We start from the raw sequence: 26,030 nt of genomic DNA, 5'->3' as shown, positions 1-26,030 counted from the left end.
ATAATGGGTCTTTCTACACTGTCGCTCATATAGTTGGAATATTTTAGTTTTACCCCAATTTATGGAATTATTTTAAAAATAATTTAAAAATAATAGATATAGATAATAGTAAACATTCTCAGATTTTATTGAATAATAATTTGACAATGTGTGTTTTGCCTTGAGCCATAATGCATGGCCGTCCAGAGGATTTTTTTTATGTTGGGGACCAGGGTAAAATGCAATATTATTATATTATCGAAAATGTATTGCATTTTCTTTCTTTTATTTATTTATGGAAACTGCCCCCTACCCTAGCCCCCGCTGCGTACAGTCATGGTTCAGTGACAAAGCAATGGCCTCGTAACTGTGAGGCCCCAGGATCAAAACCGTGTCGATGTGCTATATTAGTGCCCTTTTGTAGGGCATTAATCCTCATTACTGTCATTTATGACTTAAGGGCGTAGGTCCCCTAGTTGATAAGCATAGTAGCAAACATATGCTTTAGCAGTCACGCAAAACACACATTATCAAATTATTATTCAATAAAATCTGAGAATGTATACTATTATCTAGATCTATTATTTTTTAATTATTTTAAAAATAATTCCATAAATTGGGGTAAAACAAAAATATTCCAACTATATGAGCGACAGTGTATATTGCTCTTGTCTGTAATACTTGACACTCTTGGCAGGGTCCTTCATTACCGTTACTTCCCTATTCTATATGCAAAGACTATACTCACGGCTAGAGTTCAAATTCTAGACAGTTCTAGAGCCTCATGCAAAGTATGCAGGCTTATTTTTTTAACACTTTATTATCATCGCAAATATGCGTGTAGTTTTTCGGTGACATGATCTATAAGTAACCTCACATCGCACGTATATGTGAGTGGATCCACTACAAATAACGTCGTGCCGAAATATATGACAGACCTTTTACATTTAGTGTAAAGCATATACTTACTTACAATATATTCCTGGAGACCTATATGAAAGAGTGGCTCCGCTTGAGTTTGGGCCGACTTCTTTGTCACCTCCTCGATGAGACCTCCCCTGCATTTGTCTCCTCTATTTCCGCATTGTGATCTCATTAGCCTACACAATAACATCGAACTGCTCAGTTCAATGCTCAATAACAAAATAAGGCAAAGGAATCGTTAAAACGCATACAGTCATATGTATTCGGTCACCGCACATGCAGTGGGGTACTACCAAGAAAACAAATATGCGTTATAGTCTCGTTATTCCGCAGAACAATAGATAGTCACTGGGGTAGAGAGAATATGTCACCGGAAGCAGTGCTCGTTATGGAGCGCAGAAATAGTTCCTTGGATAGTGATTAATGTACGGGAGGCACAAGTTTATGGAAGCAAGAGACCGTCAAAAACGTGGATACACGTCGTGACGTTATTCAAATTACTACACGCAAATAATTACGCAGTGTAATCATTCGAATTTTAAGTTTAAAATATAACCAGTGTATGAACTATGTGCAATTATCTCTCCAGTCTGAATTCGGGTTTGTCGGAACTAACGTGCGTCCCAAAAAAACTATTCACTTTTGAAATGGCTGCCGAATAAAGAAATATATGATTCTGGGGGAAAAGTGCTATATGTATGGAAAGCTCATAAACTCAACTTTCATATGACACCAAAAAGTCCGAAAATAATTCATGCTTGGGTGATGAGCACTGCTCACTTTTGTAAAGGGTATGCAAATTAGGTTGCGTAGGAATTAGCCTTCCAATTTGTGCGAGGTTAATCCTTTGAAGCTTACAAAATTGAGGGTGATATGATACATTCATGATTTTCTGATCAGTGGAGCGTAGATGTAGGGTTGGTAGGGTTATTATCGCCTGTGCAAATTGTGCTTGCCAACCCCGAACATATCTCCATTCATCATTTCAAAGCTCACCAGACGGACTATCAATATTCAAGGACATAACAGAGCTTTACAGGGCCACAAAATCTCCAAGAGGTAATATGCATACTCCTTACTTTGTGAATAAACTCTGTGCCCGTGTCGGCTTGATTAGAGTGGCCATCTTGCTGTCAGCTTTACAGCCGCACACTCAGGCGTCATTCATACCTTATCAACCGCTTAAAACTGCTAGTCTAAAATCGGCAGTGATCAAGGACGACAAAGCCGATCTCGTCTCCATGACTACGAAGTTCACTACCCCATTATTGTCAAGAGAGGAATGGTCTAAGCTCAATGATGAACTTAAAGACCTATTGGGTCCTTCCCATTTAGAGCTTTCAACAAACTCACTGTCCCCGGCCGCAGCATACACTGCCTTTGAATCAATTGTCCGAGAGTTTTTACTGTCACACAATGAATTTGTTTGTGTAAACAAGCGCCCCAATCAGCAAACAACAAAGGAGACAGAAACATCATCATGCATGAAAGAGGCTAGGAGGATTAAAAACAGTCTCCGTAAGAAGGCCTTTAACCGAAATGCAACCGAATCCGACCGATCGGAGTTTTTCGACGCGCTACAACTTTACGACTGTCTCCGAAGACGGGGAGAGGAGGAGGAGAGAACAGCTTCGACTGCGCATCAGGAAAAGATGTATCGTAATAACTTTTGGAACTTCAGTAAGAAATGTGTGACGGCAAAGATTGGGGATCGCCCAGTTGGTCCTTCATTTAACTCTGCTGATGCATCTAAGTACTTCTCTGCACGCTATGATACCAACGTCACCAGGATGGATGCGTCAAAGGTCAGCTGGATACCAGATGCTCCCGCCCAACAAGAGGAGTTCAACATGGACCCCATCAGACCTAGAGACATTCGATACGTCTTAAGAACCAAGTCTTCGTCATCTTCCCCTGGACCAGACGGTATCACGTATGGTATTCTTAAGAAACTCACTTGTACCCACCATTTCTTAGCAACTCTGTACTCTAAATTGTTATCCCAACCAGAACCACCGAGTGAATGGTCTCGAAGTAAGATCTCACTGATTCATAAGAAAGGATCAACAAACGATCCTGCAAATTTCCGTATGATCGCATTAACATCAGCGGTCAGCAAAATCTACCACCAGATCCTTTCGAGACGATTCACTCAGTATCTAACTGTTAACGGCTATGTAGATAACAGTACTCAGAAAGCATTTATACAAGGTATCAATGGATGTATAGAAGATCAGTGCCTTACCGAGGTTCTCAATCATGCCCGCTCGAAGAACAAAACAGCTCATGTCACCTTCTTCGACCTAGAAGATGCGTTCGGGAGTCTTCCCCATGAACTAATTCAACTCTCCTTAGAGAGATTCAGGATCCCATCCCAGGTCCGTCAGTATCTCCATAAGCTCTATGCCAATCTCTCAGGCTTTGTGAGAACCTCGGAATGGCAGACTGAACAGTTCAAACTATGTAAAGGTGTCTTTCAGGGAGACCCATTATCTCCAACTCTGTTCATAATGGCATTCAACCCTCTCCTTGAAATCCTGCAATCTGAAATTCAAAATGGATATGATATGAATGGCACTAAAATAATCACTACTCCATATGCGGACGATTTCAATATCATAACCCGCAACTCTAGAACTCACCAACGAATCATAAACAAGATCAATAAACTTGCTAAGTCCATGAACCTTAAGCTCAAGCCAACCAAATGCCGCTCCCATTCCATTTGCTCTGGAACCCCTACCACCGTTCAATTCAAAATCGAGAACGATGCAGTAAGGTCTGTAGCTGACGATCCTCATACATTCCTTGGATCATTGGTGTCCTTCCATACCAGCAACACAGAGATTTCCAATTATGTCATATCAAAAGTCAAATCAGATCTACACAACATTTCAAGTTCCCTGATACGCCCAGAATACAAAATAGCCATCTACAAACGATATTATTTGCCCTCAATTAGGTTCCTCTTAACAGTCCATGATCTAACTAAGACAACCCTAGACAATCTTGATGCCCTCACCAATAAGAAACTTAAAGAATGGGCCAAAATCCCACAATGTGGTACCCCAATAGCCATATACCTGAAGGAAACTTTAGGCATAACCCCAATCTCAGTCCTTTACAAGGAATGCCAAGCAACTGCATACACATCATCCATCTTGAAAGGCGATGACAAGGTACAAGCAGCATTAGCCTCTAGAGTAGAAAGGGAAAGGCAGTGGGTTAAGCGGAAATCGATCTTGCTCCCAATTGTCGAAACTGTCACCCGTATAGTTGAACACATTAACCCCACAGAAACACAAATAAGAGACCCAAAGATCCTCCAAAGAGCACAAAAGTCAGTTAAATCTAATCTCAGGGAAGATACCAGGAAAGCCTGGAAGGAGAAACTGAAAACACTCGTCCTCCAAGGTAATCTACTGGCTCTCACCTTGGAGGAAGAGTTGTCAGTATGCTGGAACAGTTTCATCTTTGACGTGCCGCGCAGAGTAATGCAATTCGTTCTGAACTCAAGCATTGACACACTCCCAACCAAATCAAACCTTGTACGTTGGGGCAAAAACGTCTCCGATAAATGTGACCTATGTGGAAACCGTGAAACTTTGTTGCACGTCCTGAACTATTGTAACGTGCAACTCACCCAAGGCCGATACACTTGGAGACATGATAATGTACTTAACGTCATACACACTGCCCTCACCAAGACAAAAGCAACAGTAAACGATACACCCAACCCCGAAATAATAGTAGATCTCAATCAGCCCAATGCCCATGCATCCTCAACTATCCCACGAGAAGTAATACCAACAACTGACCGACCCGATCTAGTTCTCTACTGGCCCAACGAAAAGAAACTGCTCATCTTTGAACTAACTGTCCCATTCGACCTTAATATTTCCAAGGCCCATGAGTATAAATGTAATAAATATGCCCCCCTGATTCATGACATTTCGGCCCGCAATTTTGATGTATCCCTTATAGCATTCGAAGTCGGGAGTCGCGGTCTACTAACTAACCACAACTTTCAGTCACTTAAATCACTAATCAAAATGGCTAACGCAAACGTAACCGCCAAAACCCTGTCAAATCAAATTTCAAAAATGGCTGTAGTGTCATCATTTTCAATCTTCCATGCAAGACAAGACCCAGCATGGACATTACCTCCACTCCTCCAATAACAGCCTATAGATGTGAAAAATACGTGTAGGAACCAGGAGGACACGAATATAACAGCTGAATGTTAGATATTGATATATACCGATATAATTATATAGTTTGAAGTCTATGACTGAATTGAAATTGGAAAGTATATTTTGTGTCAATTTTTATCAAATCAATTACTAAATAATGAAATTCGATGCTACAATTGTATTTGTCAACTACCAAAATATATACTTGGACATTAATTCTTTTAACAACAACAAACAAATCAGTGATTTTAAATTTAATCGAGTTTATCATCAATTGTAAACTATGAATAAACTATAAATGTAAACTATGCAATGTACCTTTTATAGCAACTCAAATGTGTGATTATTTAGAAGCAAATGACCAAAATTTTTACTACAAAATTCATGAGAACTCTTTAAATAATGATAAGTCAACTTTTATAACAAATGTGTGTATAATACGATACAGCTTATTCTCCGTGAGATGCAATCAAGAAATCTGTTGTAAATTCATTCTCTCCGTCTCTCTCCTTTGCTATGTCTCTCTTCCTCCCTTTTCCCACTTCATCCTCCTTCTCCGCTAAACTTTACCCTTACGTTCTACATTACATAAATATTATTATATTTTTAGATTGAACGAACCCCATAATTAATTTTTCATATTATAACTGATACTTCTGACTGCTAATGATCTTAGAACAAGTATATATGTTTGTATGTATATGTTTACATGTTAGGCCCTGCCTGAGTAATGTCAACGTCCTGGGCCACGATTTTCACGTCTTTATAATATGTCTATTCACTATGTGAAGGAAAGATTCCTTGTTATCTTATTTTGTATTGTTATATTGTTACATTGTATATGCTTTTCTATGGAAATAAATACTACTTATATATTCTCTCTAAACGTTTATGCATGAGTGAACAGGAATTGCATTATTGTAGCATTGTAACTTTCCCTGGTAGACTCAGTGGTGAGTAGTAGTTATAGCAGTGAGTAGGCGGACGGCCATAGGTTTTGTACACGAATATTTTCGTACTTATACTATTTCTAATTTACTCGTGTACATTAACTTTGACATAGTCTATTTTCGAGAAAAAAACGGACTTATAACACGCGTGTCTATGGGGTTTTGTTGAGGTCTTACCTTTTCGAATTTAATTAGGGATTTGTCATTTTGGACTTGTAAATTTTTTCGATAAAAACTGACTTATAACACGTGTATCAATGGGATTGTGACTTTATGAATTTTACTTAGGGATTTTTTCTTTTTGGACTTTTTTTTTCGAGCAAAATGTGTCTTACAAAAACGTGTTTCTATGTGAATTTTGATATTTATTATATTGTACAGCAAACATATCGTACACGCCGTAAATCCGCAGTTTACGCCGTAACGCCGTATCGTTATATTCGCAACGCAATTGACGGATCAAACAGCTTCATGATTAATCACCAACTTTTCTTCTCGACTCTATTTCATACTTTCACCATCTCGACTCTATTTCATACTTTCTCCATCTCGACTATATTTCATACTTTCACCATCTCGACTATATTTCATACTTTCACCATCTCGACTTTATTTCCTACTTTCTCCATCTCGACTCTATTTCATACTTTCTCCATCTCGACTTTATTTCCTACTTTCACCATCTCGACTTTATTTCATACTTTCACCATCTCGACTTTATTTCATACTTTCACCATCTCGACTTTATTTCCTACTTTCACCATCTCGACTTTATTTCCTACTTTCACCATCTCGACTTTATTTCCTACTTTCACCATCTCGACTCTATTTCATACTTTCACCATCTCGACTTTATTTCATACTTTCACCTTCTCGACTTTATTTCCTACTTTCACCATCTCGACTCTATTTCATACTTTCACCTTCTCGACTTTATTTCATACTTTCACCATCTCGACTTTATTTCATACTTTCACCATCTCGACTTTATTTCCTACTTTCACCATCTCGACTCTATTTCATACTTTCACCATCTCGACTCTATTTCATACTTTCACCTTCTCGACTTTATTTCCTACTTTCACCATCTCGACTCTATTTCATATTTTCACCATCTCGACTCTATTTCATACTTTCTCCATCTCGACTATATTTCATACTTTCACCATCTCGACTATATTTCATACTTTCACCATCTCGACTTTATTTCATACTTTCACCATCTCGACTTTATTTCCTACTTTCTCCATCTCGACTCTATTTCCTACTTTCTCCATCTCGACTTTATTTCCTACTTTCACCATCTCGACTCTATTTCATACTTTCACCATCTCGACTTTATTTCATACTTTCACCATCTCGACTTTATTTCATACTTTCACCATCTCGACTTTATTTCCTACTTTCACCATCTCGACTCTATTTCATACTTTCACCATCTCGACTCTATTTCATACTTTCACCATCTCGACTTTATTTCATACTTTCACCATCTCGACTTTATTTCCTACTTTCACCTTCTCGACTTTATTTCCTACTTTCACCATCTCGACTCTATTTCATACTTTCACCTTCTCGACTTTATTTCCTACTTTCACCATCTCGACTCTATTTCATACTTTCACCATCTCGACTTTATTTCATACTTTCACCATCTCGACTTTATTTCCTACTTTCACCATCTCGACTCTATTTCATACTTTCACCATCTCGACTCTATTTCATACTTTCACCTTCTCGACTTTATTTCCTACTTTCACCATCTCGACTCTATTTCATACTTTCACCTTCTCGACTTTATTTCCTACTTTCACCATCTCGACTCTATTTCATACTTTCACCTTCTCGACTTTATTTCCTACTTTCACCATCTCGACTCTATTTCATACTTTCACCTTCTCGACTTTATTTCCTACTTTCATCATCTCGACTCTATTTCATAGTTTCACCATCTCGACTCTATTTCATACTTTCTCCATCTCGACTATATTTCATACTTTCACCATTTCGACTCTATTTCATACTTTCACCATCTCGACTTTATTTCCTACTTTCACTATCTCGACTCTATTTCATACTTTCACCATCTCGACTCTATTTCATACTTTCTCCATCTCGACTATATTTCATACTTTCACCATCTCGACTCTATTCCATACTTTCACCATCTCGACTTTATTTCCTACTTTCACCATCTCGACTCTATTTCATACTTTCTCCATCTCGACTTTATTTCCTACTTTCACCATCTCGACTCTATTTCATACTTTCTCCATCTCGACTTTATTTCCTACTTTCACCATCTCGACTCTATTCCATACTTTCACCATCTTGACTCTATTCCATACTTTCACCATCTCGACTCTATTTCATACTTTCACCATCTCGACTCTATTTCATACTTTCTCCATCTCGACTATATTTCATACTTTCCCATCTCTACTCTATTCGTTCTGGATAAACGTTGTATGTTGTACGACTCTTGTGACGTATAATATACACATCCATGAAATAAAACACTACGTAGTAGGGACATTTTACTTTATTTGACTATATTTGTTTCCGTTTCAATCCAAAACAGATTTGAGTACAAGAATTGCAATTTAGTCATGTTAACAGGGAACAGAGATAAACTATACAAAACACTTTTAACTAGAGAAATAGAACCCAAGTCACATTTTTGTATTATTTCATAAATAAATATGTAAAAACTGTTGTACAGCAAACAATTAGTGTTTATAAATAACTATCTCTAAAACATAACAGAAAGTTTTCTCTCTTTTTTTTTTACCCGTACAGGTATGCACGTTTAAACGCAGAAAGGTCGATTGATGTACAACATGTTGAAATAGAGTAAATTTGCCATCTATTATTAGGGTTGTCTACGAAGTTCTTTGTTAGGGTGATGTCAAGCCTTAGTTGTCGCTTCCATCTGCACCCTCCGTCTCCGTCTCTTCTTCACTATCATCGTCATTCTCATCCTGATACTGGAATAACCCCTCGAATTGTATACCATGTCTTGCTAAGACTCTTTTCACGGCTTTCCGAAGATTCATGCCATTTTCTACTTTTTCCGTGAGGTCAGACATAATTTCATGATTGATGTCAGCTCTTCCAAGGTACACGTTCTGCTGCAAGAAGTTGGAGTAAAGATCGAAAAAGCTGCGTTTGACGGCCCATAGAACTTTAACGTGAGCCTTTTATTTAGCTTCTTCTTCATCCATTCCATCGGAGACATATTTTTGATATTTTTCGTCCCTGAGATCCTCGGTGTTTGTCATGGACTGTTCTAACCATTCTTGATAAGCAGGGTTGTCCTCAGGTTCATGTCAGGTGTTTCGGATTCATCCTCTCCTTCCCTTTCTGAATCACTTGTTTCAGATTCATCGCTAAATTCTACAACTCTTTGCTTTTTAGAGGGTGGTTCGGAGAAATCATCTTCACTAGCTTCTTCACCAGCGTTGGAATCTTCAGTCTCGTACCCATGATCTTTCATATCAGGATGTATATTCTGTCCGTGCCTCTTCATGTCGAACTTGCGACTATAGGTCCTATCGCAAAGTGAACAAGCGTAACGCTTGGACATATCGAAAGTATTCGTGTTGACTCGTTGGTGTTTAACTCACAGTCCAAAATGACAAATCCCTAATTAAATTCGAAAAGTCAAGACCTCAACAAAACCCATAGACACGCGTGTTATAAGTCCGTTTTTTCTCCAAAATAGACTATGTCAAAGTTAATGTACACGAGTCAATTAGAAATAGTATAAGTACGAAAATATTCGTGTACAAAACCTATGGCCGTCCGCCTACTCACTGCTATAACTACTGTGGTGTGTTCATGGGAGTCAGGATGAGGTGATGGTACTTGTAATGTCTATGTTACAAACTGTTATTTTTTTTTACATCTGTGACTTTGAATAAAAACCTTCACCCCACATTTCAGTTACCATTTACCTGAACAATAACTAGCCGACATCTTGGACATTCCTTTTGTCAACAAACCGTATTTGAATATTCAATTTACATAAACCCTACCACAAATTTCTCTCAGCAAACCCAAACTCATCACAATCGATCATAAATTGGTCATATCATCCTCCATTCCAAAGAATTTACCCCTCACAAATTGGATGGCTAATTCCTGCGCAACCTAATGTTCATTCCCTTTACAAAAGTGAGCAGTGCTCACCCAAACCTGAATTATTTTCGAACTTTTTGGTGTCATACAAAATATAATAGTTGAGTTTATGAGCTTTCCATACATATAAAACTTTCCCCCCAACATCAAATATTTTTTTTATTCGGCAGCCATTTCAAAAGTGAATAGTTTTTTCGGGGACGCACGGTATCGGTTAGGGTTCCTTCTCTAAAATTCCACCTCTCACTCTCTTTCTTTTCTCTCTGTTTCTCTCTCTCTCTCTCTGTATTTATCTTTATATATCTTCATCTCCCTCTCTCTTTATCTTTGTGTCTCATTATTTCTCACTGTCTCTGTTTCTCTCTATGTCTCTCCGCTCGTGCATTGGCTTCGGATGAGTTTCTGGGGGGGGGGGGGGGTGCAGGGATAGGGGTACTGTGTACTACGTTATGTTGAAAAATATTGAGGCACAAACCATGGACTTACTAGACACGCACAACAATCAGCCATACACACACACATATCACCCACCCACCCATATACACGCACGGAACCCTCCCACAAACACCTACAGCATTCACCCACAAACACGCACATCAACCACCAACAGACAGCAGTCACCCACCTATGCAGGCGCGGCACCCGGCCACCCAGAAATATGCACAGAACTCACCCACAGACACTAACAACACCCACCCATCCATCCACACGAACAACACTCACCCACAAACACTCACAACACCCACTCAAACACACGCACAACACCCACCAATACACGCGCACGGCACCTAGCTCCCACAAACACGCACAGCACCCACCCACAAACACGTACATCACTCACCCACAAACACGTAGAGCAGTCACCCACAAACATGCACAATTAACACCCATCCAAACACACGCGCGGCACCCACCCACAAACATGCACGGCACTCACAACACCCACCCATACACACACAGCACTCATCCACCCCAAACAACGCACATCATCCTCCCATACACACGCACAGCACAACACCCACCCATACAACGCACAACCATGGACTATAGTTGAACAGAGGACGTCCTTGTTTTGCGAGTACCCACCCATCCACCCTAACACACACTCCATACGCACAGAATCCACCGACAAACACGCAAAGAACCCACTCATACAAATGCACCACAAAGACGCACATCATTCGATCACCCACAAACATGCACAACACCCATCCATAGACAAGCACAGCACTCACCCACTAATATGCACATCACCCATCCACCCATACACACGAACAGCACTCACCCACAAACACTCAAAACACCCATCCATAGACACACACAGCACTCACCCACTAATATGCACATCACCCACCCATACACACGAACAACACTCACCCATACACACGCACAGCACTCACCCACCCATACACACGAGCAGCACTCACCCACACCACCCACCCATACACACGCACAGCACACACCCACAAACACTCACAACACCCACCCATACACACGAGCAGCACTCATCCAAATACAATGTAAGGTCACTCAATATTCTGGAATCTGCCTTGCATCAACTGCATTTATTGTTGTTACTTTTGTTTATATTTGGTTAGGGGGCTTCCTACCCGGCCCCCCCCCCCCACTCAGTGTTATTTAGGGTACACATATGCTCGTTCCCTCTTTTTGAAAGCACCCCCTATCTGAGGACTGCCAACATTTCCGTACCCCCCTTCCGCTGGCTTTTTGCGGGCTTTTCCTGCCTTGGAGACCCCCCTAAATCAGGAAATATGCTCAATGTACCCCCCTAAATTCGGAATAACTCCTCAGAAGTCCAAAGAGATGAGAGAAAAAAAAGGAAAAACACCCCCTCTTTAAAGAAATATCCGGGTGAAAAGTCAAATACACCCCTTTTTTTACAATTCTCGGGCCGGACTTTGTCGCACGAAAAGTACCCCTTTACCGGGCTTTCTATTAAGTTGTATGAATGTACAAAATCATTTCGGTTAGGAATTCTCATTGCTCATTGTATAGATCACAATAAAAGGGGGGAAAGGGCTTTTCGGTTGGCATAAATTAGATAATAGAGCACCCAATTTTCAGTCTTGTGGGTTATATTACAGATAATAAAAGATACACTCGACAAGCCATATTATACAAAGTTCTCTTTGTAGTTTTATTTTCAAATATTTAAATACACATCGTTTATGTGGAATGATTGCAATGTTATCTTTAATACCTACAATAAAATAGAAAATCATCTGCTACAAAGATGGACTATGTATACCTTGCATAAAGGAAGAAGAACGCAAAATCTTTACAGAGAAATGTGCATAACTATATAAGCTTGATATGTGCCGCATGTGCAAACATTTCAGAGTACAAAGACAATTTTAACAGACGATAATCCTCTCCTTCTCTCATTGTATTCAGACAGGAAATACCCATTATAATGTAGGCATGAGTTATTTAGTCGAGTTGGAAACATTTAAATAATGCCATTTGCTTTCTTTTTTTTTCAAACCTTAATTTCCATAACCTTAAATAAAAACATATGCACAAGTCAACCGCATACATGCCAATTATCTCGGATCAAATAGTTCCTTCAATCATTTGGAATGTCAGTTTTGAAACAAATGAATGCATACAAGTATTTGGTCTCTCTTTTCAAAATGCTGAGAATGTTCAGAAGCACAAGGTTGTTGGTCTTACATTTGATGTGACCCCATCATGCCCTTCTGCATGTGTAAATGCTATACTGGTGTGAATTTTCTATTTCCTACAGGCAGTAACTTGTGTCCTTTTGCCAGCAAAAAGAATTCATTGGAACGCTCAAACTCAGGTCCTAGCACATAGATCTCGAAAAACATTATGCTTCAAAGTACATGTAGCTCTCATAAGACGAATTGGATTCATTTCATGATTAACACATACGATTACCTATCAATGGTCTAATAAGAACCTTTGATATCCAGTGCATACATACTTTAATACCCACATCTAGATCACAATATATTACATTTTTAGGCATAAACCATATACATGTAGGCGTTGTATACATGCTTAAAAGTATTGTGTTCCAAGAAAATGACACCGGAAACATTTTTTTCTACTTCTTTTTTCAATTATATAGCATTGACATTATTGTATGCCACAAAGCATGATTCAAATACCATCAATTACTTCAAAAAAGGTGTAAATAAACTACATGTACATTATGAACCTGTATGGCCAGGTTCAGACAGGTTCCGTATGATGAATGCCTCAAACACAGACGCAGCACATTTTAACGTGTGTATATATGAATGGCAAGAGGTACTGTTGTAGGGTCAACAGGTCAGAAATGCCTGGCTGGAATGCTCCCCAGGGAATGGAGAATGTGCATAGTAAATTGTGTGTGTGCAAGCCTGAATCCCATAATGGGGGTTAGTAATACATCTATATCTGTCAAGCGCCCACAGACATTGTCATTGTATCGAACGCTATAGAACCCCAGCATATTATTATCACTATCATTGGTATTTTCATTTGCAAAGGTTTGAACAAGAACACATTCTACATGGTTGTGATACTACCATATGTATTGTAATGGAATAGAGTTATGTTCACAATATTGTCAAAAATGGTATAAATAAATATCTGACTTTATTCTAAGCCCACTTCACGACATGCTGTTATTTGGCAAGAATGTTTAGAATGATAATTGTACTACGAAAAATTGTGCACACATATGTATTTAATGTACAAAAAGACACATTTGTGTAATTTCACAATTTTGACCTCTTTGGTTTATAAAAGGGGCTTGGGGTAAAACTACACCTATATACAATAATGCACTGGGTTCATTCTTAGCCTCTCACTGAAAAAAAAAATTATTGTGTTGCTAAAAATAAATGATGCATTTTTCAGCATGTGAGTTGTGCATATAGCAGTCGTTATTCAATTAGTTCATCTCAAATTTCAGACAAAGATTTCCATATCTAACCTCTGCCTGAAAATAACAACATTCATTTTCACTGTGCTTTTCAAAAAAAAAATATGCGTTTTTTAGCATGTTGAGTTGTGAATAGAGCAGATGTTAATTGAGTTCATCTAAAGCTTCAAACAATACTTCAGACAATAATTTCCACATTCTTCTTCCAAAAGACAACCCTACAAAGCATTTAGTGTTTCAGCATACTGATATTTTCTGCTGGGAGCCAGAAGGGCTTAACATATAGTAGTAGGTGTCTATGTGTATTGCATCATAATTCGCTGACATCAGATTTGGTTGAATTATTGATTAATGTGTGTGTGGGCAAATGAAGCAGCGAACCCGTGGTCCCACCAGAAAATTCATCAACTCGCCTTCAGATCTGGAGGGTGAGGGAAATATGATGTCATGATGGGAATTTCATCCAGCGGTAGACTAGGGCACAAAGCATTACATTAGACTCGTCGGTTGTAAAGTCCACTCTCGATGATTGACGAAGCCCATTGTTGAGTAAACACCCAAGTGGTGTCAAATTTCCCATAAAAACCCACTACTATCAGCCTTTAACACAAAAGCAACACCCTCCTGGCTCTCAACTGATGATCTTCATATACATCTACATTTACGAGTGACATATCAAAACCTATGCAAATATATTTCATAGTCCAAAAAGGACCAACCATTTTGGCAAATTTAGTTTTTCAGCACATACACGGTAGGTATTTCAAACATCCAGTTTTGTTAAGGTTTTAATCAGCATATTTCACATCATCTACAGGAAAACAGACTGTATGAAATAATTCCCCACATCTACAGACAATACTTCTTTGGAGGTTTTTAACCCAAACCATTAATTGTTTACACTACAATAGCAACAAGAACCTTTTTTTTTAGGTCTGAACAATTTTCACACCATTACTGTTGACTGTAAGCTACTCTTTAATGTAAGTACATTGACATAATTTTTGTTTACAAAAGGCAAGTTATGGCAACAATGAGATTACTCTAGAAGCCAGCTAATATAAAGATTTGGGGGACCTATTAATTACCACTTTAACTTAATGGTTACAAGTCTATGTGAAAGAGTTTTTTGTGAAGCAGGAATCCCTAATAGTTACATTTTCACAAAATCCCAATCTTCAAGGTCGTACTTTTTTTTTTTTAAAGCAAGGCAATGAACAATTTGATCACAAATTGGAAGACAAATTTGTTAAGCAAGCAGCAAATCTTCGAGCTACAAAAATATAAAAATTATCAGAATAATCTGCTTACGAAAAATCAATACATTTTTGGTAGATCCTACTTGAACTGCGAAATAGCTTCTACACAAACTACAAACTTGCAAACTACGATAACTGACACTACAGTTTCCAAGATAACATCAGGGAATTGACATCATCTCCCTGATAACATGTATGCATATTGGAAATCATCTAAAACGGACTCTATCTTTGCTTATATTTTAATGTCGTTTGCACTATGGCATAAATACACTGGCTTGTTATAAAATATATTCTATCCTACACTTTAATTTGGAAATAATGAGGAAATCATTGACTTTTCAATAACAATGGCATTGTAAATAAGAAACACAGTCTGCACGTTTCATTTTTAAAAAAAGGACAAAAGAAAAGGAAATTGCGTAATGCTGTCATAATATATTAGCTATTTATAACTATGCATATAATCTTGTTAGCTCATATTCGACCATCTTTTTTTCCGCCTACGATCTTCCATCTCTCTCACACACATCCAATCTTGACTCCTTCTAGTTTCCACAATACAAGGCAAATATACAACCATAACAAACATAGTTACTTACATACAAACATTAACAGATACAAACATAAAACTTCATGGCTTTGTAATACCCGAACATATTTTCCTCACCAGATTAAACTCATTTCATGGTCACCTGAGGGCCCTGTTTCACAAAAATTGTTATTAAACAAATTGCAATAAGTGCTGTCAGCTGATGTGATTGTTTCATTTTGATTGGTTGAGAGCAAGTTGTCATAGAATTCCAGTATTAGTTATTCATGACAAGTTTGTGAAACAGGGCCCTGCTCCCACAGGCATATTCCATTGATATCTTTGTCTATATCATCCATATTTATCACTGTCTTGCCCTTAAAGCCCTATTGTCCTAGAAGCACTACCACAAAATCCCCTCTAAGGCCATCTCAGGTCAGCTGTAGCAGTATGGTCTCGTAACTTACTGCTTCCGTAGCTTCTCTGAAGTGCAAATTAGGTATTGGGTTACGCACTGTTGGCAAGTTGATCATGTGACGGCGCTGTGAAATACACAGTACGCTAGGGCAGAAAGTTCATCAGTTCAGTATCGTTTTAACTACGCATGGAAGAATAAATGTTTTTGCAGGGAAGAAGCTTATCGACATCAATGAACATTTTGATGGTAAATATTATGTTTTGTTGTCTCTTTTGCATAAGTCATGGCGATAACAACAAATAGATCTCCATACTGAAGCTATCACCAGATAGCGTGGATGGTGATCGTCATCTGTTTTGTAAACGTCAAGATGGAATGAACAACGATATCTAAAAGGAAGCATTCTCTTTCGTATCATAGAAAAGTTTGATGGTGACATCATCTGCTTTGCCAGAGCCACAGTGAGACTATCAAAGACACATGTAGCAATCTTGTTAGTATCACATACTAGTTTAAATAGTTGCCATCTCTAGTTACTTGAAGCACGACAGGGAACCTTGCACCCTTTATCTTTATAAGCTATCCAGAAGTCGTCTAATCCGTTCCTGTAGCCAATAGATTTATACAATGGACATTGTCATTCCGCAAACGTCCATTCCTTGTGGTGTGACGTTCTCGTAAATGAGCGTTTCTTTGTCCAGGCAGGCCTCGGCTGTCCCGATAGAGTCAGCAATTTTGTTATTGTTCTGCTTGACATGGTGATTATCTGTTCCCTGTAGCCAATAGATTAATTCAATGGTCATTGTCATTCCGCAAACGTCACTGTGAAACTGGCATTCCTTGTGGTGTGACGTTCTCGTAAATGAGCGCTTCTTTCTCCGGGCACTCCTCCGCTGTCCTGTTTGAGTCAACAATGGCCTGCTTATCGATTTGGATCTTGTTATCGTTCATCCTGTCAAAGTCGAGGGATGCGTATATGGTGGGTTCCTCCGTTCTGATTGGTGGTTGGCCTTCGGGATGCCTGTTGACGTGTGCAACCTCAGCGTAGATTAAACCATCATCGTTTACCTATACAGACAGAAATATGACACCCGCAACAACAGTGACAATAGATTTATAAGTATTACCTGTGAAAAGAGCACGGGATCTGGAAGTGGATGGCATAAGAGGGAAAGGAAGACTGAAGATTTCATGGAAAGATATGTTGAAGAAAGCAGTAAGGTTGGTCTAAATGAAGAGGATGCTTGGGACAAGAAGAAATGGAGGGAGAGAGTGCCATCATAGCACAAAAGTCAGTAACCCCTCGTAAGAGAGAAAATGTTGACTTCAAGTTATGATGATGATGATAATGATACATGATAGGCAAGTCCATGGTACGAGACCAACGTCACTATGATTTACAATAGACCCACTGATTTTATCAAGTTGACATCACTACTTGAATCTCACCAAATAGCTAGGACATTGGTGCTTGATGTTACTGTTTGTTCATTGTTTTTAGTCTTGGTAGCATGTATACTGCACAGCAAATGACCAAATACATGTGCCTTGGACTTTCCAAGTATGAAAAAGGCATCAACTGCTTTGCCATTGATCTGGATTGATAGAAAGTCTTCCAATCAAACGCAAACTTAGAAACTCCTATCTCTTCAGTACAGAGTCGGTACTGAAACCTACATGTACATTTGGTTGCGATCACTTTGAATTCATTGCAACTGTTTACAAGATAGGACCCTGCAATTTTTTAGCTACTTACCATTCTTCCTTCATGTTGTGATTTTCTAAAGTCCTCCTTCGCTACATCATCATATACTGGATTATCTGTCACGCAAAGGATTAAAACAAAGCTAAAACATTAACATACAAGTTATAGAATACCATAGTACCACTTGCAGAATCTTGGCAAGATAACTACATTGGCAGTGTAAGGGATAATTATTTGGCCCCTTTTACCAACCAATAGTACTCTTCTAGAATATGTAAATTTTGTTGTATGAAATGTATTGTTGTATTGCTGTTGGTAAATAAATCAAATCAAATCAAATCAAATATGGCTGTGCTGGGACTGGGGGATGCCAACTGAAAATAAGTCAGTGCACATAGATTGGATGCAAAGCCACACATGTAGGTCTATTGTTTAGAAGTCAACAAACTTGCTATTCCACAAGCAACAGTGACCACACCCAATTAAATGGGGTTTTTGCGATGTGATAGCACTGGAAGGAAATAAATAATGCAGCCTTTCAAACTCCTTCCCATACCCTTACATTCGTGGGTATGGAGAGGCAAATACAGGCACAGGTCATGCTTCTCCATGAGACAATGTGCTATGGCTGAGATTAGACCCTCAAGCACTTGATCTAGAATCCCGGACAAATCCAATGGACCACAACCCTTTGCCAATCCTATGGCGCAAGTACATGCTTATTACTAATCTATTGATGTACAGTGTGTCCCGAAAAAAACTATACACTTTTGAAATGGCTGCCGAATAACAAATATATGATTCTAGGGAAAAAGTTATATATGTATGGAAAGCTCATATACTCAACTTTCATATGACACCAAAAGTTGCGAAAATAATTCATGCTCGGGTGAGCACTGCTCACTTTTGTAAAGGGTATAAAAATTAGGTTGCGCAGGAATTAGCCTTCCAATTTGTGAGAGGTAAATCCTTTGGAGCTTACGGAATTGAGGATGATATGACCAATTTATGATCAATTGTGATGAGTTTGGAGTTGCTGAGTGAAATGTTTGGTTTATGGGATTAACATTTTATGCATGAGTGAACAGGAATTGCATTTTTTTTATTGTAGCACTGTAACTTCCCTGTTAGACTCAGTGGTGTGTTCATGGGAGTCAGGATGGGGTGATGGTACATGTTGTAATTTCCATGTTACAAACTGTTATTCTCTTACATCTGTGACTTTGAATAAAAACCTGCACCCTACATTTCAATTATTGTAAGATTAGTTGAACATCTCATTGATGTATTCAATACCCAGGTAGGGATAATGTAAATCGAATATTCAAATATGGTTTGTTGAAAAAAGGAATGTCCAAGATGTCGGCTACTTATTCTTCAGGTAAATGGTAACTGAAATGTGGGGTGAAGGTTTTTATTCAAAGTCACAAATGTAAAAAAAAAAACAGTTTGTAACATGGAAATTACAACATGTACCATCACCCCATCCTGACTCTCATGAACACACCACTGAGTCTACCAGGGAAAGTTACAATGCTACAATAGAAAAATGAAATTCCTGTTCCGTGCATAAAAGTTTGGTTTAATAAACCATGGAATTCACTCAGTAAATCATGAATTTATCATATCACCCTCAATGCTGTAAGCTCCAAAGGATTTACCTCTCACACATCGGAAGGCTAATTCCTGCGCAACCTAATTTTCATACCCTTTACAAAAGTGAGCAGTGCTCAATCAAGCATGAATTATTTTCAAACTTGTTGGTGCCATATGAAAGTTGAGTTTATGGGCTTTCCATACATATACAACTTTTCCCCCTAGAATCATATATTTTTATTCGGCAGCCATTTCAAAAGTGTATAGTTTTTTTCGGGACACACTGTATATGTATATCTTCAGTGTCCATCTTAGTCTTTTCTTCATCTTATCTCACTTTTCCCAGTCGTTTGAAAAGAAAATTCTTCAGTACCAATACCTAAATTTTGTGATGTTTTCTAACCATTTTGCTTTACTCTGTTATTTGTGAAAGTGGGTGTTTATCCATTCATTATAATGATAATAATAATAATAAATTATATTTCTGAAGCGCATTAATATGTCTCTTTGCGCTTTACATTGTATTGTGTAAAAGATTGATTAATTATATCAAGGTACTTCAACATGCTGCTGTAATACTAACATGTATAACTCCAACAATGCAGTAATACATTTACAAATGACAAAACTATTCATGTGTGCATACATATTACATGTCCATGCAAAGGCATGTATTAATCTATTCATGCTATGCATATCTAGAAATTAGGTCATAAAACTGTGTATTTGATCACATTTTGAATGAATTGACATAACTCAGCATATCCCTACTGGTTATAACATAAAGCAACAAGAAGCAACTATTGTTCTTATGTGGGCTCTTGAGTTAATAAGTATGCTAAAAACATTATATACATGTACACAATGAGCACAATAACAAAAAACAAAGCATTAGAAATATTTTTGACTAGTAGCCTACTACAAAAAAAATGCATTTCTTGAAAACAGCCCCAAAATTACAGGATAAACCCTTATTCTGGCATCATTTTTTGTCTCACTTGTATTTAAAAAAATTATATTTTTGTACTGAAAACATTAATTAGTATTTTAGGAATACATTCTGTACATTCAAACTATTTTTGCGTTACACAGATATACACTGTACATATACGTTGTGAGCAAACAATTTCACAAACAATACAAATAATCACAGGCAGTGCTAATTTCTTAAAGACCCTATCCTATGAAAATAATAGCGCTTTATATCAATGGAAAGCTGAATGAACATAGAATACAAATATAAAGGAATAGCAAATATTTTCTCTTTCATTATAAGACCATATTGACATAACATGTGGACCGAATAGGCTCGCCTATATAGCTGAGGCGATTAGCCGTGCTTAAATAATGCAAAGTCATCGTGAATATGCGTTAGGTCGACAACTTCTTATTTGCAAATGTTTAGATTTCAAGTTTTCAGAGAGCTGTTACTCCTCTCACAGACACTAAAATAGCATATAATTAATATCATTGTAATCTATGGCTCATAAGCTTTCCGTTGATATATAATCTATTCTATTTTTCACTTACGACAGGGTCTTTAACCAATACATTACATAATAATACAATCGGCCTGCAAAGGCAAAGCAAAACAAGATCACAGGGTGGGGGTGGGGGGTGGGGGTGCAAGAGAGTTTAGGTGAGAGGTAGGGTGCATTTACAGAAGGAATGTTAGGTGTATGTACTTTATTAAATAGCATCTGCACTATTGTATGGTGTGGTGCACTTGTGCAACAGGAAAAATTAAAATATTCATGCCATTAATTTTTTGTTTTATGTGTGTGTTTTGTATTGTTTTTGCTTCTATTTTACAAAGTGGCCTTTTTGTCCATACGTACCATAGCTTATACCTCGGCGTAGGTTTGATAAACAACATATTTTCTATTCAATCATTTGGTGTAACTTCTTTGACAGTTTCTCTCACAATTAATTTATCAATACTCAACTTCTGTTTTTAATACAGGCACCATCATTCTGGAAAATCCTGAAAATTATGTTCTCTTTCATATTAGAAAACAATATTGATTGTCATAACAAATGGTTTAAGCAAAAGACATTGGTATATGTCGGTGTAAAGCCGGCAGAGAATGCATACATTTATCAAAAGGTACATCTGCATGAGCAGCAGAAAAAAAAGTGCTTGTTACACGCAATATTTGTTTTGTTATGACGATCAACATAACTTTACCCTATAACAAAAACATATATTTCAAAATGCTGCAAAACCAGAAACTTTCATCCTCATGAAACGGTTGCAAATTTGATGAGTGGTCTCAATTAATAACTTGCGCACATATCCATCCATTGGGATGCTCAAGGCACCTACAATGTGGTATCATTACCCTGGTTTCAGCCCACCTGTCTAAAACGCACTAAAGCATTACAAATTCCTACCAGGTATACATTAACTACACCTGGGGTGAGAGTGGCAAATGAAGATTAATGTCTTGCCAATGGACATTAGTGCCGCGGCAGGACTTGAACCGTGAACCATGTGATCTACCGTCCAGTGACGTATCCACTAGACCATGGCACCTCTGCCACAAATAAAGGAATAACAATCGACACAAAACTGTATTTTTTCAATTCACACAAGTGTGAGACAAGAAGTGTCGTGGTCGAGTGGATACATCACCGGACTGTGGATCACAAGGTCCACAGTTCGGGTCCCACCGCGGCACTAATGTCCATTGCCAAGACATTAATCTACATTTGCCACACTTAACCCTGGTGAGGTAAATGGGTTACCTGGTAGGATTATTTCTTGAAATGCGCTGTGCGCTGATAACGTCTGCCGGATCTAAAGCTAGGGTAATAATTTCCAAAGCTCTTTCGAAGCGCAAAGAGATGTTATTGTTTACAAATCTCTAAAAATCTTGGGCGCGACAGTTTCTGGTTTTACAGCATGCCCCAGTTGACAAAGCAATGGGTTAAGAATTAGATTAGTTTGTTACCATACAGGAGACTAATGAAAGTGCTGAGGAAGAGCTGGTGACACGTACATGCATAATACCCACCACTAAGGAACGACCTAGCCTGGCCGTTTGTAGGCTGACCCTCAGGCCCCGATCTAATAGGACGAGAAATTGATTCTGGTTATTCATTATACAGTAATAGGTGATTCCCTGCAATGTGTCTTATACAACATATGGTAGTATAGAGCAATTTCATGTTATGTGTCCTATACAACATGTGGTAGTATAGAGCGATTCCAAGCAGTGTGTCCTATACAACATATTATTGTAGTATACAGCGATTCCAAGCAGTGTGTCCTATACCACATGTGGTAGTTTAGACCATTTCAAAGCAGTGTGTCCTGTACCACATGAGGTAGTATAGAGCGATTCCAAGCAGTGTGTCCTATACCACATGTGGTAGTATAGAGCGATTCCAAGCAGTATGTCCTATACCACATATCATAGTATAAGGCAATTCCAAGCAGTTTGTCCGATACCACATATCGTAATATAAGGCAATCCCAAGCAGTGTGTCCTATACCACATATCGTAATATAAGGCAATCCCAAGCAGTGTGTTCTATACCACATATGTCCTATTTCTACATAGTCATATCAAGAGATTTTTCATTATGGATGAAATGCATTGGATAGATGCCATATGTCATATGGGGCATATTACAAGAAATAATCTTACAGCAGAAACTTGTTATATGGCAAGTCCAAGCAACTTTGTCCTATACCTTTAACTGACCTTATATAAGATTTCACTGTGTATCTGATGACTTTATCAAGCTGATAGCCCTAACACAGCTTCAATTCAATGGTATTACTAGGTAACCTATGGGAAATAACTTTAACAAATATAAGTATCCTTGTTGTAATGAAACGTTGTTATATCAGGGCTAAACAAAAATTAAATACAGAGATAGGGGCCAGCAAAATGAACTTGATATAATGAGATTTTGTCATACCAGAGCTTTTTTAGGGCAAGTCAACAATGTATTCGTTTAAAATTCATTATACATGTCATCCTTCATCTAACAGTCCTATTTCACCTATAATAATGGGTATATCTTGATTTCATTTGGTATCACTTTACCACTCATTTTGGAAACAAAGAAAAGCCTAGGGTGATTCTATCTTACCTTACTGATGATTGTTGAAGCTTTGTTGCTGTGGTATAGAAACAAACATTGGAAGAAATTCAAATGAAGGGTGTGGAACTTGGTGTTTTAAAGGCACCAAAAACATGATATAAAAACTGAATAGATTGCCCTGAAATGTGAAGCTACAAGCAACAAATTAACCCAAATAATATATATCTGTAAAGGCCATTGAGAGGGCCTGCGGTCCTGAAATGCGCTATATAAGGACAAACTATTATTATTATTAGATGTGATACAGTGGAATTTTTTAAAACTGAAACCTGCAAATAAAGACTACTCAAGTGGGACATGAAAATTCAGGGAGTACTAGTTTTATGTATAAGTTCTATCAGTACAGGTTTTAATGTTTTAATGAGAAACAATGTTCCAGGGGGAAAATGTGTGGTCTTTATATACAGGTGGTATTTCGATACAGAAGGTTAATAAAGCAGGCTTGAATGTATGCATCTTTAGACAATGAACTTAAAAGCAAAATCGGAATACAAGCACTCACATTTATTTTTTCTGTCATGATTTCTCCTAACAAATACAATGACGACTAGTAGTAAGGCTATAAATACAATCGCTCCAATGATTGCAAATGTTACAGTCGATGGTGCTCCTCTGCCACCCTGATTTAAACTTGCCACTGATAAAGAAAAAAAGAAATTTGTTATTATATTAAAGCAAAAGTAGCATTCAAACTTTCATTTATGCTCAATTATGTTCACTGCACTGAAGAATGAGCCATTCAAAGTTGATTGCATGAAAATGTTGTTGTTTTTTAATTTGATTGCATTTAAAAGAGGTTAAATTGAAATGCATACCACAGGATCGTGTTCAGGGTTGCTGTATTAAATTTTGAATAATCCGAAGTTGTGATCATGGTTATTTATTGTGCATTCATCTTGATTGCATTCCATACTTTATAGCATTCAATTATATTTCAGTGACATATACCTGCCATCACCTCTTACAAAAATTCTAAGTTGGTTTGATTGCTATTATAAATGCATTCATGAATTCATTCACAAGTTCTCATATTTACTATAAACTGTTTCCCGCATGCTGCACATTCCTCTTCCAAAGCTCAACACTGTATACCTGCCTTCACCCACCTCCAACAAAGTTGGATCCTGATTGGCTAATTCATGGATTCATTTACAAGTTCTCATACTTACTATCAACTGTCTCCCGCACGCTGCACATTCCTCTTCCAAAGCTCGACACCATGACAGTCTGATCACTAGGCTTTTGTACGGGGGCTCCATCGGCAGGGTAGGCACTACTCCGTGGATTGCAGTACCCCTCTGCCTCGGTCTCGATCTTGAAGCGGATTTCGCCAGGGAAGTCGGTCGCAGGGTTGGAGATCAAAGTGATGAGTCCATTTTCGTTGGTCACAATGATACCTACGAGAAACAGGATTTTGAAGAAATGTACATTAATTGTGAGTGTATTGAAAGCATGTGATGTATCCTGTTACCAAAAAGAAATCTTTAAAAATACAAGCACAAGAGAAAAAATATTGCCAGTTCATTCCCATAAAAACATTAAAACGGTAAACAAATTGTGATATATTTACATTTCTCAACATCGGCATACATGCTGTTGTCATCATCCTTATCATTATAGTCACTATCACTACTAATATTATAACAATTTAATCATTATTATATTCCACATACTAAGAATCTTGCTCTACGATTGGTCAAAAGTAAATCACGTGATGAAAGATAGTTAGCCCAATATTGATAGGAGGAGCAAAAAGTTCGTTACACTGTGTAGATAGTACTACTATCTACACAGGGCAACGCACTTTAATTGTATACGCTGCGTATTGCTCTCCTCTTTACGCGCTTGTAGTGTTAGTACGCGAACTTTGGTCACGCGCGAACTATTTGGTCACGCTCGAACTATTTGGTCACACCACCAGATACTGCATGCACTGTACGTAATCGTAAACCGTTTGCTAGCTGTTAATTGTTGTTGCTCTAAAATGACGTAAGAAGTGAAACGTTTCCGATGTGGAATATAAAGCAAATAATCACCTTTTGGTTTCAGGCGATGGCAAACTATCACTTCCTCGGCGATCTGAATGTATACGCTATCTTTCCTCAGCTTCGCTTCGCTACGTCCAGATTGCCTCGGAAGTGATAGTTTGTCCCATCACCTTTACCAACGGTAGTTATTTGCTTACTATCATTAATATTATCATATCACTAATAAGGATAAATCAAAACAGTCACAGCTACAGTCCATGTAAATCAATGAAAAGATAAGCAATTACTCTGAAAATGTCAGTGATTTTTTTTTT

General features: G+C 38.0%; 2 protein-coding genes across 7 annotated transcripts in view; both read right to left on the bottom strand.

Annotated features, from left to right (window-relative positions):
• The window catches only part of LOC581277 (TPR repeat-containing protein DDB_G0287407), a 36,763-nt gene extending 35,508 nt beyond the window's left edge, over nucleotides 1–1,255 (bottom strand). Inside the window, exon 1 of one of the 2 annotated variants that reach the window (XM_030978072.1) lies at nucleotides 949–1,255. The gene's annotated coding sequence lies outside the window, so the exon portion shown is untranslated. The remainder of the gene's footprint in view (nucleotides 1–948) is intronic. The other variant, XM_030978073.1, reaches the window with a different exon arrangement.
• Nucleotides 1,256–12,320: 11,065 nt separating this feature from the next.
• Nucleotides 12,321–26,030, bottom strand: part of LOC581462 (roundabout homolog 1) — a 77,113-nt gene continuing 63,403 nt past the window's right edge. For 4 of the 5 annotated variants that reach the window (XM_030978068.1, XM_030978070.1, XM_030978071.1 and 1 more), the window contains exons 15-20: nucleotides 24,898–25,125; nucleotides 24,231–24,365; nucleotides 23,717–23,744; nucleotides 22,615–22,682; nucleotides 18,068–18,132; nucleotides 12,321–17,379 (exon numbers count right to left, since the gene is read on the bottom strand). In XM_030978068.1, the coding sequence (XP_030833928.1) occupies nucleotides 17,131–17,379; nucleotides 18,068–18,132; nucleotides 22,615–22,682; nucleotides 23,717–23,744; nucleotides 24,231–24,365; nucleotides 24,898–25,125 (773 nt within the window). In that variant the 3' untranslated portion in view covers nucleotides 12,321–17,130. The remainder of the gene's footprint in view (nucleotides 17,380–18,067; nucleotides 18,133–22,614; nucleotides 22,683–23,716; nucleotides 23,745–24,230; nucleotides 24,366–24,897; nucleotides 25,126–26,030) is intronic. The other variant, XM_011662551.2, reaches the window with a different exon arrangement.

Source organism: Strongylocentrotus purpuratus, unplaced genomic scaffold, assembly GCF_000002235.5.
Source record: "Strongylocentrotus purpuratus isolate Spur 01 unplaced genomic scaffold, Spur_5.0 spur5_scaffold_1, whole genome shotgun sequence".
NCBI lineage: Eukaryota > Metazoa > Echinodermata > Echinoidea > Camarodonta > Strongylocentrotidae > Strongylocentrotus > Strongylocentrotus purpuratus.
This window is presented reverse-complemented; position numbering and strand designations above follow the sequence as displayed.